Below are 14,289 nucleotides of genomic sequence, written 5' to 3'. Positions count from 1 at the left end.
AAATTTGATGGTAGAACATTAAAACAGCCAGTTTGGAGCAGTTTTGGAGCAATATTGCATTTTGGAGCAGGATAGAGCAGGAAAAGCAGTTTGGGAGCAGAATGGAGCAAATGGAGCGGCAATTCCACCCCCGATAGGTGCATTCACAAGAGGAGACTGCTGCACTTCTGTGCCATGATATAGGGGTATGCCATATGCCCAGACATTTCATGAATAATCATGTGCGTAGTTATTCACTGCAATACCAGCTGGAGAGCAATATTAAACAACCTCCAGCTTTCTCATAACAGCTTTAATTTTACAGTAATTTCTGTGAACACTGCACCTTTTCATTCCAGGAAGGCAGAAGAATACAACACGGATTTTTTTATGCAGCACATGGTGAAGAACACTGCCCCGTGTGAAGATGGACATGTGAAGATCAGCTGGTGAAATCTTGGCAATCAGTTGACAAGATGCTGATTGCGCTGATGAAAGAATGAAAGTTATTTATGTTGGCGCTATATCACATTGCAGATAGCACCAGTTTATTTTGTCCAAAACTCTCTCGACCATGTTCACTTTGCCAAATAAATCCCAAATACATTTTTGCAACACAAATGCTGTCGGTGTGTTTCTGTTCTTGCATTTTATGGTGCATAAGTAGCTAAGGCTACAGTTTTGCAAATACAGGTCCAAAATTATCTGCAAAGGGCATTACACTAATTTTAAATTGCATATTTTAAGAAATATTTGCACTGTTAGAATTGTAAACATATGCAATGACTCGAAAAAAAAAAATATATGTGCTCTCTCAAGTGAGCCTCAGCTACAACGTTGAAAACACTGTTAGTGGCCTGTGGTCACCACTTCACCAAAAGAAATTCAAAATGTCCCGTCACATAGTGGTAATTGCTAAAAGCATATCATAGGTCAGTGTTTCTCAAATAAGGGCTCACGAAGTGATTTTCAGGGTCCACGAAACCCACAGCTGCAAAAAAAAGAAAAGAAGAATATGCGTGATAGCTTTGGCCTGACTAGACACAGTTTTGCAGGGTTAAAATCTAGGAGATTCAAAGGTGACTTTAGTTTATGAAAAAAAAAAAAAGAGTGCAGAAACAGAGGGAGAGGGCATCTGCAGCATTCGTTGATGCCAACGTTGGTAAAACTCGAGCTCTGGCTACACTACTGGATGGGGCTGCAATGCAAAGCGTCTCGGGCATGACGACAACATGACAGCTCAATGAGAGTACAATTAACTCAGTAGTGTACAGAAAACTCTGAATAATGACTCTACCAGCACATGCGATCAATGAATATATGAGCTGTAAATTAGCGGCATGAAGTGAAAAACCATAAAATGGCATCATCACTTTTTGCATCTGGTAGCACAGGTTCTCGCTGAAGCCGTCAGACGGCCTGACAAAGACAAGCTGTGGTGGTTCGCCAAAGCAGATGGCACTTCACACATACAGACACTTTTATAACTCAGATGCCACCTTTCCTTAATCTAGACAATACACAAATGCACACACAACCGTTTGGGTGAAACACTAGAGACGGCCCACGCAGCACAACTCAAGTACAGCGTTCAGACTGGTGGTCTAGTGCATATTTGCAGTCACAAGCATCTCGTGCCACTAACAATTTGAAGTTAGCGTTGGGAACAAGTGAAGCCGTTGGTACGGAGCGCAGCTGTCGGGTGTTCACCGGTAGACGGTCACGCAGTCAAAGGAGCATGGGAGACAACGCCGAACCAAAGTCATCGCGTCCTTTCAGTTCGCCAAGTAGCGAGATGGCAAACCGAAGCTGTCATATCGCTGCACACTCAGGCAAAAACCCCTGCATTTGAACACGAACACTATCACACGCCACCCTAAACGCCACCACGCACACACCATGTCATGTTGAACACTGTGAGACGAGAACAACGAGAAAGTAGTCATGCACTGCTGCAATCAATCGAGATAAATATTGCAGCATCTCGCATAAAAAAAAAAATTCATAAAGCTGCATCTCGGCATAACAGCATCAACAAATGAACAGCATAAATCTTTGGGTAGCATTGTTGCATGCAGTGATGCTCATCTCGGAAATGGAGTAACTGTTCTAGAAAACACGGACAACAGAAACAGAAGTGGACATGGACGCACATAGGCTCACAACTGTATTTTACTAACCGAAAGAGGACATATATACAGCAAGCAAAAGTATAGCGTTGAGCATGCGGTTTTGTGCACTTTATATGTGTCATCTTTACTTAGTAAATCCAGTTGTGAGTCTGCAAGCCTCCTGTCCACTTGTTTCTGATGTCCAAGTTTCCTAGTGCATTTACCCTATTTACAAGATATGCACCACTGCATGCTGCAATTATTGCTGTAAGGAATACAGAGATGAATTCTGTGACTGTTGACAAATGCCTCAACTATGAAGGTCACTGCTTGCCATGCTTGTCTATATTTTACTGAGAAAGTAAGCCTAAAAAAAAAAAAAATGTTCCAAATTTTTTGACCGCAGGACGTAGGCTGACACTTATGTCTGAAAAGGCACAAGGTACTGACTAACTGAGGCAGACACAAGACAAAGTACATAGGCACATGACAACTGTACAAAGATGTTCGGCAGTTCATTGCGCAACTTTATACATGCGCCCTACCTGTTACCATCTCAAAGTTTGGTTCTTGAAATAGTCAATAAAAGCAAAATCCCGTGCTATGCTGCCAAACCCTTCCTCTACAGCTTTCCTAACACTGCTCATTGCCTTGTTGAAGGCAACATGATGAGGCTGCAGTACGGCACCTCCAAACAGCTTGTAGAGTAGAGGCCATCGGGGGTAGGCTGCATCACTATAGATCACATATTTATGACCCATGGTGATCTTCTGCAGGTTCTCAAAGTGCACCGTCTCCTTGAGGATCCCTAAAAGATAGCAAGAATTAAAAACATAACCAATGCGGGTCTACACAGGTGCCTCTGTTCTTTTTGTATAATGAGATGTAATTACAGTTGCCAGTTTTTAGATACAATTTTTTCCTACAAATTTATAAAATGCCACATGCTAACACAATCTTGCATCACATACTTAAGTGCCAAGTTTCTTTACAGATGAAAAGCTGTTTTTCATGAGGTGGGTCATTGAGTACCCTTTCCCAAAAACCAACTAAAAAAATATAAAAGTACTTGTGGAATTTTCGCAGCAGAGATGTTAGGCTTTAATTTGGAAATGGACTCCCCTGAATATGAAAAACATATTACAGCTAGTTACTGCAATGAAGACATGACTGAACAGGCTTACCTGCATCGTGACGCCTGCCTTTAAATGGCCCACTGGCAGACTATGGCATTGGTACACATTAGTGCCTGATATTTCTGCACAGGCTCCACTTGTGCCCAGAGAAGTCCTCCTTCTGAGCCACAGAGGGTCGACAAATTTGCCTTGCTGTGCCATGATGAAACCCCAGCAGTTGAGCACGGGGGCCTTCCTTTGCATGCACCGCCTGAGGAGGAAAAATTGAAGCGGCTGCAAGCAACGATCGCTTATAGAGTCCCTATAAAGTGGTCATGAGAAAATAATCTTTCAGTGTGCACCTTCTTTACTGTGCCGTAGCATAATACTTATTGCATTGCTTTTGGAAGAGTTCACTAGCGTTACCTCGTACAGGCCCATCAATTTTGAGGTGAAAATCTTTAATGGCTCATACTGTCGGCATTGGTTTGTTTGGTCACACTATAGCTGTCAATCAAATGACGTCATGATGATGCCATCAGAAAAAATTTAAATCCTGTTTCCGCTGGGAGCCGAACCTCTATCCCTCGCATCCCCATCCGAGCGCTTTAGGCAACTGTGCAACGCTCGGGATCGTGAAACACACATCAAAATTCTCCTTGTCTACAGTAGCGATGACAATGAAGTTGGAATTAGCAGTGATGACATTAGCAATGATAATGACTGTGCATTTAATTCAAAATGATGAGAGCAAACGTGATGCATTGTGTGCACCAGCAACGCTTAGATTTTCACATTTCTGCAGTGTAGATTCCGCAGTGCTCCCGGATTTTTTCAACACTATCATCGACACTTGATTTTTTTTTTTTTTTTCAAAGCAAGCGAAATTCAGAAACCTACACTAGTTATTTTCTTCTTCTTCTTTTTTTTTTTTTTTTGTAATTGAAAGACCATATATACATCTCACTTTTGCAAACGGTTTGACACAGTAAGGATATAAATAAAGACCAGGAATTTCACAGAAATCATGTGCCAAATCAAAAATGAGCCAGATTCTACTGATGTGCAGATGGAAATGAGCCAAATCTATTTTATTCTTGACAGCTTTCTTTCTCAGCTTTAGCATGATAGGGTGGACTACTGCAAGTGTAAATTTAATTATTGCTTCTCCATAGCTACTTCCTTATCACTGTCTAGGATGTGAAGAGATCACAGGAAAATCTGAAGCCAGAAGATAAAAACACTGGGAACATAGGCCTGCAGCAGACGAAGCAGTTTGTGCATAAAGCTCGCAAAATAACTTATAAAAGACTACATTTAGTTTAGCCTGTTGGCAGCGGCTTTCTGCATTTAGCAACATAAGCAAATAGCCGAAACTGGCAAGAAACGACAATATTTGCCGCTGTCTTGTCGCTTTGCATCCTATGTGCATCTACCATTCCCCGGCAATACAATGGTGCACCGAATTAAAATAGCTCTTCATTAAACACATTCCAACTAATTTCTACCAATAGAAAATAGCCTCACATCTTTGCTTGAAGCAGAAGCCCACTAAGCAGTTATTTGCTCACTTTAGAGCAAATCAGTGCTGCTGATTGTGTGACAATGAATATTACAACTCTTCATCAGCTGTATTCACAATATGATCATTTACAGGTATTATTTTCACAAAGAGACTAGAAACGACTCTGAAACAAATTTCATTCAAAGTAGGGTCAAATATAGATTTTCATATCGATAAGGGCCAAATCCAAAATTGCTTACATTGTTTAAATTATTGCATAAAATTTTATGAAATTTCTGTGTTGAGTATTTCTAATACATGAAGCAAATTAAAAAATAACTTGTGCTGGTAACAACCTTTTGCGTATTTCTCAGTTTTTGTTTCCGTGGACTTCCCTAATTTAATCAAAAAAAAATATTGACTTGTAAGTGTGCTAGTGTTTATGTTGATGACCTTATGCTGTGCTAGTAGGCAAGATAGAAAAGCAGCATAGCACTGGTTGCATTCGGGACGTTAAACAGTTTCACTAAATTTGATGTCGACAAGAGAGCACCTTCCCGAAGCTCTACAACCGAGTTGGAGAGCAGGGGTATATATATATATATATATATGCCTTTGCACAAGTGTGCCTAAGTTAATTGACGTAAAAAAAAAAAAAAAATGAATGATTACAGCAGACGTTCGGTGACTGATGTTTTACAGTAGCCAAAACTGCTCGCCTGCTAGAAACGACACAACGCCGTTACGCGCCAGAGAGCATTGGCCCCATGCAATCATCCCTAGGAGCATGAGCGCTGGTGCCTTTCGACTACAAAATGATAGGGTTTTGACGTAGTTATATCGAGTAGAAGGCTCGGTAGCGTTCATGCACACATGGAAGCTGATGGGGATGATGTGCAATGAGTAGCGCGAGAGTGCGTAGCAGTGTGCACGCGGGATGATACGACATCCCGCCCCGCTTCTCACAAGGAATTTATCTCTTTAATACCGCTTGAAAGCGGTCGCACAAGTGTTAGACTGTTTTGATAAGCTCTGAACCTCAGGATTAGCGCTAATTCGCATTCAAAGATGACTACTGAAACGCCACAGCCAGTCAGCTTTGCTTTACATGTTTCGGCGGGCATATTTATTTGACACAGAAAGCACTGCTATCAATAATTTGGCTTGTAACCGTCAAGCCACCACAGCCACCACACCATGCGCTACTTACCTCGGAGAATCGCTGAAGAGCTTGCAGATCAAGCCACTTGTCATACCGTAGAGTAGATGACCGAAGTAAAAGTCGAGCTGTGCCAAAGTGCCTCGGAGCCAGAGACTCTCTTTCTAGAATCTAAAAATCCCGTTGAACACTGTGTTGTTGTTGGCGCCGATGTTGAAGGGTACCACGCTCACGTAAGTTCCTTCGAGGCTTTGGAATATCGCGCTCCCGTTGAAATCTATGCATGTCTTCAATTTCATCCCATGATAGGGTGCTTAAAAGCTGCCTGTCGTGAAGGGTGAAGGATGCTGTCGGCATGATGTAACGTAACGTGGGCAGGTTGCACCAATAGCAGGAGCAAATTCTAGCACACGACCGAACACCAGCAAACACGAGCAGTTGTTTCCTTCCTTCATGTGAGCACCAAAACAAACGGATTTAATGCAACTAGGCTTGGATTGTTCAGGCTTGCTGCAGGTGGCAAAGTGGTTAAAAGTGAGCTCAAATTAATAATTATTCAAAACACAGCTAACACGTCAACATGATGACTTCGGGGGATCTGCATGTGACATTTTTGTGACATTATTTGAAGTATTTATTACAAATAACTTCTATCTTTTTTTTATTGGATAGCCATCATCATCATCTGCATGTACGTCTAGCGATACGTCTTACGTATGGGCGATACGTACAGCTAAAACGTGTTTTGCCCGGTGTCAGCCGAATACGTCTACATCAATTTTCACGCATGCGCAGTAGGCGTCCGATACGTCTACGTCTGTACGTCTCCGGGAGACGTAATACGTCTCCGGTAAGCTAAATCTCTCTATTGTGGCCCATGCAGCTTTCACTTCCGGAGCCTTGCTCTTTGCAGATCACAAGAACACTGGTGGAAGGATGGCTGCCATTCACTTGTAGCTGTTATCAGTTCGAACCGTTTCAACTCATCTTGTGAGTATACAGTTCAAAATCTACAAAATGTTTCATGCATGGTAACCAAATGATAGTAGCTTACTGATTGAAACAATAAAGATAATTTTGTTTCAAAGTGTGTTGTCGACTAATTTTTTTTATTGCTGAAATGCTCAGACCAGAAAACGGTTGGCTTGCTCAACTGAGAAAATTCTGGCTGAGCTACATGCGTTACAGCAATACGATTAGCAGCAGGTGCTCATCTCGGCAGAGTGCTGAATTATGCGACGTGTATCAAAGAAAGCAGTACCACGCATTAGCTGCTGGATCAGTCAAATGTATACTTAGTGAAAACACTTAAGATAAAGTAGACTTCAAATAGAGGCTAATTACTCATTAGCACCCACATAAGTGCAGCCATACAGGTAAAAAGAAAAGCTATGCAAGTTTTCCAGAAGCTTCAGTAGTGAAAAATTTGACTTGGTCTAAGGAGTGAATCCTGGACTGTTACTCATGTGGGGCAGTTTGTCTGCCAACTCATCTAACCAGGACAACCAGTGGATGGTGGGGCTAGGCTGAATTTATCAACAATACACAGGACTATAACTTATGCTTCGATCCAAGAACTGGCCCTTTATGTCTGACAGTGCACAGCTACACAGCACTAGTGCTGCACTATTGTTACTAAGAACCTTGCACTTTAATGTGCCTGTCAGACCTGTAAAGGGACAAAACATGGACCAAAATGTAACAATATGTACTAAATTAGATTATGGTGTAAATGAAAAAAATGTCTTTAGTATAGATCGAGCACTATAATATCCAAGAATCAAGGATTTATTTTAATTTGGCACTGAAATTGCATAAAAACAACTGAAGGGATCTCTTGCGATGAAACACTGTCATCATCTCTGTAACCACGTAACCACGTCTCGAGAAAATGTCAATGATTTTTTTAATTGCACGTGCTCTCTGTTATTTGACAAGCGCTCACCTTGTTTAGTTGTATTGTTACATCCATGATATTGCGTCTCTCATAGCCTGAGCCGCTTTGGGACGTTAAACCCCACAAACCAACATCCATGATATCATTAGCGACATAGCAATATTTTGAGTGCTGTCCAGTGTGCCTGTCAATAAACTGAACCCAGCTTCAGTAGAGAGTGCCCTGGACTAAATTTGGAAGTCACCATCATGCTTGACATAGCTGAATTAGCCTGAACATCTGTTTTGGTCCAAATCAGACCACGGCCGGTCTCGAGGGAGAGAGCGTTTCTCTTCTCTTGCGGCCTCTCCAATGGGGTCTGTTTCCACCGCCCGCCGCGCCTCGGTGGGGTCGCCACCGCCCCACTGCTGCTCCTCCGCTACAGCCGTTCACTCACAAGGGAAACGCGCGCTCGTTTTTAGCTTCGCCCGCATCAGTTGCAACCGGCAGGTCCTGACATTTCGCCCCTTATGGTTTATACAAAGTCGTCATCAACATCGAACATTTATCGTGTACGAGGAATAAAATACAGTCAACAATCCGCTCACGTGTGCACTCCTTCGTCAGTGCGGCCGTGCACGGTCGAATGAAGCTTCGGGTACACTTCAACATTTTTTACCCCTAAGTTTTGTACAAAAATAAATTTACCAGGCTATGCAATCTGCCTTTGAATGTTTTAAGCAGGTGTAGAGCGACCTGACGTGAGTGCATGGTGAACTGTTGGGTGGAGATTCTGTCAACCGCTACCGTTTTCGTTTAGATCAGAAGAGGCACCGGCAAAAATTCATGGCGCGTCTCAGATTCAGAGTAAATAACAACAATTTACTCATATAGTAAAAATTTCATTTGTCTAGTGGATTGGGCTGTTCTAGCTTCGTTCAAAACATATCAGTCGTTTGAAAGACCGAAGATGTATATGTAAGACGTGATGTTGGGCTAGCCGGTTCATGGTTATAACCATGTTTATGTAGTCTCGCGACTACTTTTAATCAAGGAAATGGGCATAAACAGTTAAGCAGAATCGAAAAATTCTCCTTCAAAGTTACACATTGCACTCTATATTCATCAAAATGCGACTTGCGTCTAGAAAATTCAGGCTAAAAATCTTCCTGCACGGCTTGTGCACATAAGGAGTTGGCCTCTCGGTCGTCTCTGTCACTTTCCTGGTATAATTAATTGAAAAGAAGAATTCTGAGAAATTTTTCAAATATCAAAGAAGCGGAACTAATAACATAGCTGTTGTCAATTCCTTTCGGGCAACTCAGTGTTGAGTTCTGAAATGCTGACTGAATCAGGATCTTAAGTACTTCGAGAACATTTGTGTGTAGTAGGTGCACGGCAGCTTTTTTGAAAAAAAAAAATTTGTACAATAGGGCAACAAGCTCTGGTTTCGGATAATGCAGTCCACTAGAACATTGTCCTCGTAGAAGAGCGTACTACATGGGGCTGCTTCTTTCGCTAGTTTCAAGAATAGCGCATGCGTCACACCCGATGCGTCCAGCTATGTAAGGTGAACCGGAATATGTGACAGTGGGAAATAGGATGGTAGGAGATGCTATCACTTCCTTCAGTGCCTTGAGTTTGCTTACATTAACCTTACTCTCCCGAAGACAGCCTCAATGAGTCGCTATATAGGGCTTGAAATTAGTCTTCAGTGAGAGTGTCCTTCTTCAACACTTTAGAAGTTTCTTGCATACTTTAAATATAGCAGGTGAACTCATTTGTAAGTCACTGCATCGAGTATCACCTTCATCATTTATTGGCCTTTTTTTACCACTTCGAGCACAAGTGGTGTCATGAATATCAAACCATTTTTTGGTTTCATAATAAGCATATATCATGCAAAAATTTAATTAAAACAATGTTTATTTGCAAAACTAAAATAATGTTTATAATACCACACATTGCCTAGTATATGAATTTCAATAACATTTAAAACTCAACCCTACAACGCGTACTTTGACTGTTACACTAATACTTTATATCATGCAAGCATTTTGCAATTTACATTACATTTTTATGAAATTATTTTCATCTTCGGTGCTACATGAATGGTTTCGCATCTAGCGCTGAAAGACGGTTTTGCTGTTGCTGACGAGTTGCTGTCATGTTAGCCTTGAAGAAGCTTCGATGTGATCACTGCTAATTCAGTTTTCTTTTTGTTCCTTTTCTTGTACAGGCTTGGGGAAAATTCGGATTAAAATGGACAAAAATAGCTACCGTGCCGCAATATATGCCATGCTTGTCGAACGTTTGCTGAACGACAGTGTTTTTTATATCCGTTCACGTGTGGTACGTTGACGACATGCCGCTGCAGCATCTAACTTCTGTGCTCTTTAATTTCGGGGCTGAACTCACCCCGAAACTCGCGAGCGACAGCGCGAAACCAGGCGAAAGCCACCCGCCGCCGCTGAAGGAGACGCGGAGCGAACAGTGAGCAGGTCGCGCCCCTTGCGGTGGCGGATAGCGTAACTCAAGGAGAAAAGTTCCTATTGTTCCCGCGGCGATTGAGAAGGCCGTAAGAAAGAGCGCGCGCTCTCTCCCTCGAGATCGGCCGTGATCAGACGAAGTCAAATTTTGAGGGTAGTTTCGACCAAATTTGGGGATCATCATCGTGTTTGCCATAGCCAAATTTTGTCAGTGGGACAGCTCAATAAAATCTTTGTCAGAGTTGGCTGACAGTGGCGTTGGCTGCTCACTTTGAAACGGCGGGCGTGTATGCTTCATTGATTTGAAATAAAAAGAAAAAAAGACAGGCTTTCCGGATTTTCAGCGTGGGCAGAAGCCGCATACTCATGAAGAGGACTCTGTCATTTTTCATGCAAGATAAAACCTGAATTCGGATAATTCAAACTTTAGCAGAGCAAGACCGCAGTCATTTGGTATTTTCTTTTCCTTTCATATTTGCGCACTTTGTTTAAATGCTGGAAAAAACAATCATGCAGGAAGTACGTTAGTAGAAAAAAGTGGGTCATTTGTACTTGAACACCCTCTAGAACTTAATGAAGGGTACTTGGGCCTAAACTGAATATTAAAAAAATTAGAATAATTAATCTCAGCTAATTAACCAATCACATAAAATATAAGGAATACTCCAAACAGAACCACACCAAGACGAATAATATGTCGTCGGTTTCAGTCAGCTGCAGTGCTTCGCTTTTTTTTTTTTTAATCCTTGGTTCACATTACATAAAACTGTGCGCACGAGTGTTTGGTCTATTCACCAACATGACAGTGGCCACCATTTTGCTGTTCATGGAGCGTTGCAAAAAACTGCTATGCATGTCTCATCGGCTCATCACAATTTACTCCGGATTTCTACGCAAAAGCCATCTTCGGGGCAATAAAACGGCACGTGTGAGGTCATGTAAATACCCCTCTGTAAGCTTGCCATGAATAGCCAACAAAATAATAAACAGACAAATTATGAATAACCAAATTTATTTCTATGCACAACAGCACTTGCAGTCTTAAAATTTGAAAGTGCTAAGAAAGATAAGGACGAGAGAGATGGACAGGACAAACGCTTTTGTCTCGTCCACTTCTCGTCCTTGTCTTTCCAAGCACTTTCAAATTTTAGGATGCTATACTAGTTAACCCAGCAAACAACTTTGTTAAGCACATGCAATGTAGCTCTGCTATAGACCTTTTTCCAGTCGCGCCTCTTCTTGCAGACGTCAGGCAAGGTGTTTGGCAGGGCAGGTTACCGAGGCTCCCTCACATATTTTGTGCAGAAATTCTTTCACAATAGTAGGGTGAGTTTATTTTCCAAGCGGCACATGATCTCTTAGAAGGCAAACCTGGCAGCGTCTTTTCGTTTGTTGCAATAGCAGGCAGGGACAATGTATGTGGTCCTGAGGGCCGAGTACATGCTAGCAATGCACGTAATTATTGCGCAACAGTTTGTCGCGTCAATGACCCAGAAGACGTCTTTCATGGTTTTCGCACACGCAGTGAACTTCTGCCCCACTATGTAGAAATAGAGAAGGAGGCTTCACACATGTGCAGTAGCATTACTGAAAATAAGTCCACTGGACCTTTTTCCATTTTATCCTGTCTCCAGCAGCCACCACTTCTGCAGCAATGTACTAATACCGGTTTCCATTGGACGAACAGGAGCACTTCTAGCTGCACTAAAAGTGCTCTCGCGAGTTTTGGCGCCTACCAGTGGTCAAACAGGAGCAGTAGCGTTGTCTTCTGTTGGCAGAGGAGGCGCGCTTTTGGGGTCCCGAGAGCAGCCGGGAGCAGTCCTCGGTGCTCCGTCGCCAGCGGCGGAGTGCAGGGAGAACGGAGGAAGTCACGTGACCTTTTTGTCGTCACTTCTGGTTATTCGCCCGGAGCCCAGGCACATCCCAGGCAGGAGGGACGAGAAAAATGGCGGACGACGGCAGCGGTGGCGTTCGGCCGGCGGATACGGGCAACGCAAGCGCGGGAAAACTTTGATCACATGACGCCTGATGTCACGCTCCCCCTCGCTATGCTGCTCTCCGAGCAGCGTGAATGTTCCGTTGGGCAGACGAGAACGCGCGTCCCCAGTGCTCTTGTGCACTGCTCTGGCTGCTCGTTGCTCTTACTCCTGTTCGCCCAATGGAAACCGGTATAAGGTCACTCAGGATTGGAGTGCCTACTGAAGAGATCAGAAGTGAATGGCCCACATACTAGGGGCAATGCCTGACAACCCTGAGTGCTGGGAACAGTTCATGAAGAGCATTTTCATAGGAAGTTTTGTTGTAGGAAAAACAAATTTAAGGATTTAAGGACGGTTAGTTCGACTGACTGCAGAAGAAATTCACTCACCAATGTATTACTATTCTCATTGTGCACTGTGGTGGCTTGGTCATTGGGTGCTTGACTACAGAGCCTGGAAACCCAGATTTGATCCTTGCCATGTTACAATGGAGACAAAATGCAAGGTGCCCACGTGCTGTGCGATTTCAGAGTGCATACATTCAAGAACCTCACTTAGTCATAATTATCTGCAGCCCTCCACTACAGCGTCCCTCATAGCCCGAGTCACTTTGGAACATTTCAACCAATCCAATTTTAATTCCATCGGTTTTTTTTCACTCTCCAATTATTCCGATCCTGATTATATTCTATTTCTATTCGTCGTGGCTTTTGGTTCAACTTTGCTGCATCTTTCTAGTCCAAATATCTCCCTCCTCTCCCATAAATGGAAGGCGGGAAATACCTCTTAACACCACCTGACACAGTTACAAGGCGAAGGCTTCGCATGGACACTGACGCTGAATGCCTGACATTCTTCACGGTCAGCAAATGCTGTCGCATCAGTACTCGTATAGTTCATTGCATTAGGCGGATGGGAGCAGAGATGTAAAGTAGTGAGGAGCAGTGCAGTAGCATGCCAAGAGAGGGTGTGCATGTTCTGCCCCTTGAACGATCACCACCGCTAGCCAGACCGCAGTATTGTGACTGGCATGATTGTAAATGAAATGCTAACCTCCATTTCCTCGGCTTATCACAGCTAAGACATTGAAGTTTAGCCCATGTCCTCTGTGGCAACAGAGGCACCATGTGTCAAATAGGTAGGACTGCACAGGGCAGTAATGCCTTGTCACTACCATTTTAATGCGTCAGCATTATGTAGGTATGTCGGCAGTTTCATGTCACCAGAATTGTCATCACAATTACATGTGAACGAAATAAGTTATAAGAAAAAGAATGGTTGCATTAGATAGAGGACCAAGAAATCTTGCTGGGGAAATAATTTGATGCATGTGGGTTAACTAGGTAATTATTTAGAGGGGTAATGGCGACATCCAAACGGGTCACGTGGTACTGACTTCCAGTGGCGGCAAATTTGAAATGTTTTAAACGTGAACGAGCGGGAAAGGGCGTGATTTGTGTGCACAAATGGTAGGAATGGTTAGAAAGTGTGTAAATAGAGGTAATCAGCCAACTTCAATCTGAAAAATTCCGAGTGCTGCAGAATCTGCAGTGGAGAAATCCGAACGCCTGAGCATTGCTGCTGCACATGGTACATCGTAAGCCCCTTATTGAACACAACCAGTGTTCCATTGAACGCATCACAGTTCACCACCCTTCTATAATTGGTTTACAGGAAAGGAAAGGCGCAGTGTCTGTTACTCGTGAAATCCCGCTGACACATCTTGCGGACAACACAGCAATGAGCATGCTTACGCATTTCTCCAGTGCAGATTCTGCAGTGTTCTCGAAAATGTTCTGCTAAAAGGAGTGCAACAGTAATTATGCAGTGTTTTTGATGTCAGGCGACGTCCTTCAAAGTTGTGTTTGAAGTGCAGCCTGGACTGCTCTCGACTGTTCTTGGTGCTAAGAAACTGCACTAGTTCTATCGCTGGATGAAAGTGTTCCAACCCTAATTCTCCCATTGGAAGCAGCATCTCTTGTGAGAGAACTTTTGGGAGTGCTCCTGCTCATCCACTGGAATACATCATTAATCTGTCCTCTCCCTCTTCTCCTATACAAGTGGAGAGGGGGGATGC

The 14,289-nt window shown here is 43.0% G+C and overlaps 1 protein-coding gene across 2 annotated transcripts; it reads right to left on the bottom strand.

Annotated features, from left to right (window-relative positions):
* Nucleotides 1-505: 505 nt before the first annotated feature.
* LOC146206815 (uncharacterized) lies at nt 506-6,307 on the bottom strand. 2 transcript variants are annotated; one of them, XR_014704523.1, is made up of 4 exons: nt 5,920-6,307; nt 3,275-3,476; nt 2,779-2,898; nt 506-1,821 (listed from the first exon to the last, which is right to left on the bottom strand). XR_014704523.1 is itself a non-coding variant. In XM_084591579.1 (3 exons), the coding sequence occupies exons 1-3, from the start codon at nt 5,961-5,963 to the stop codon at nt 2,833-2,835; spliced, it is 312 nt and encodes a 103-aa protein (XP_084447705.1). In that variant the 5' UTR covers nt 5,964-6,305; the 3' UTR covers nt 506-2,832. The 2 variants fall into 2 exon arrangements, 1 of the variants encoding a protein (XP_084447705.1); XM_084591579.1 differs by having other exon boundaries at nt 506-2,898; nt 5,920-6,305.
* Between the last annotated feature and the right edge of the window lie 7,982 nt (nt 6,308-14,289).

The sequence above is a fragment of the Amblyomma maculatum genome, chromosome 1, assembly GCF_055883805.1.
Source record: "Amblyomma maculatum isolate TAMU_Amacu chromosome 1, ASM5588380v1, whole genome shotgun sequence".
Lineage (NCBI taxonomy): Eukaryota > Metazoa > Arthropoda > Arachnida > Ixodida > Ixodidae > Amblyomma > Amblyomma maculatum.
The sequence above is the reverse complement of the archived record's forward strand: the minus strand, read 5'-3'. Positions and strand labels throughout refer to the sequence as shown.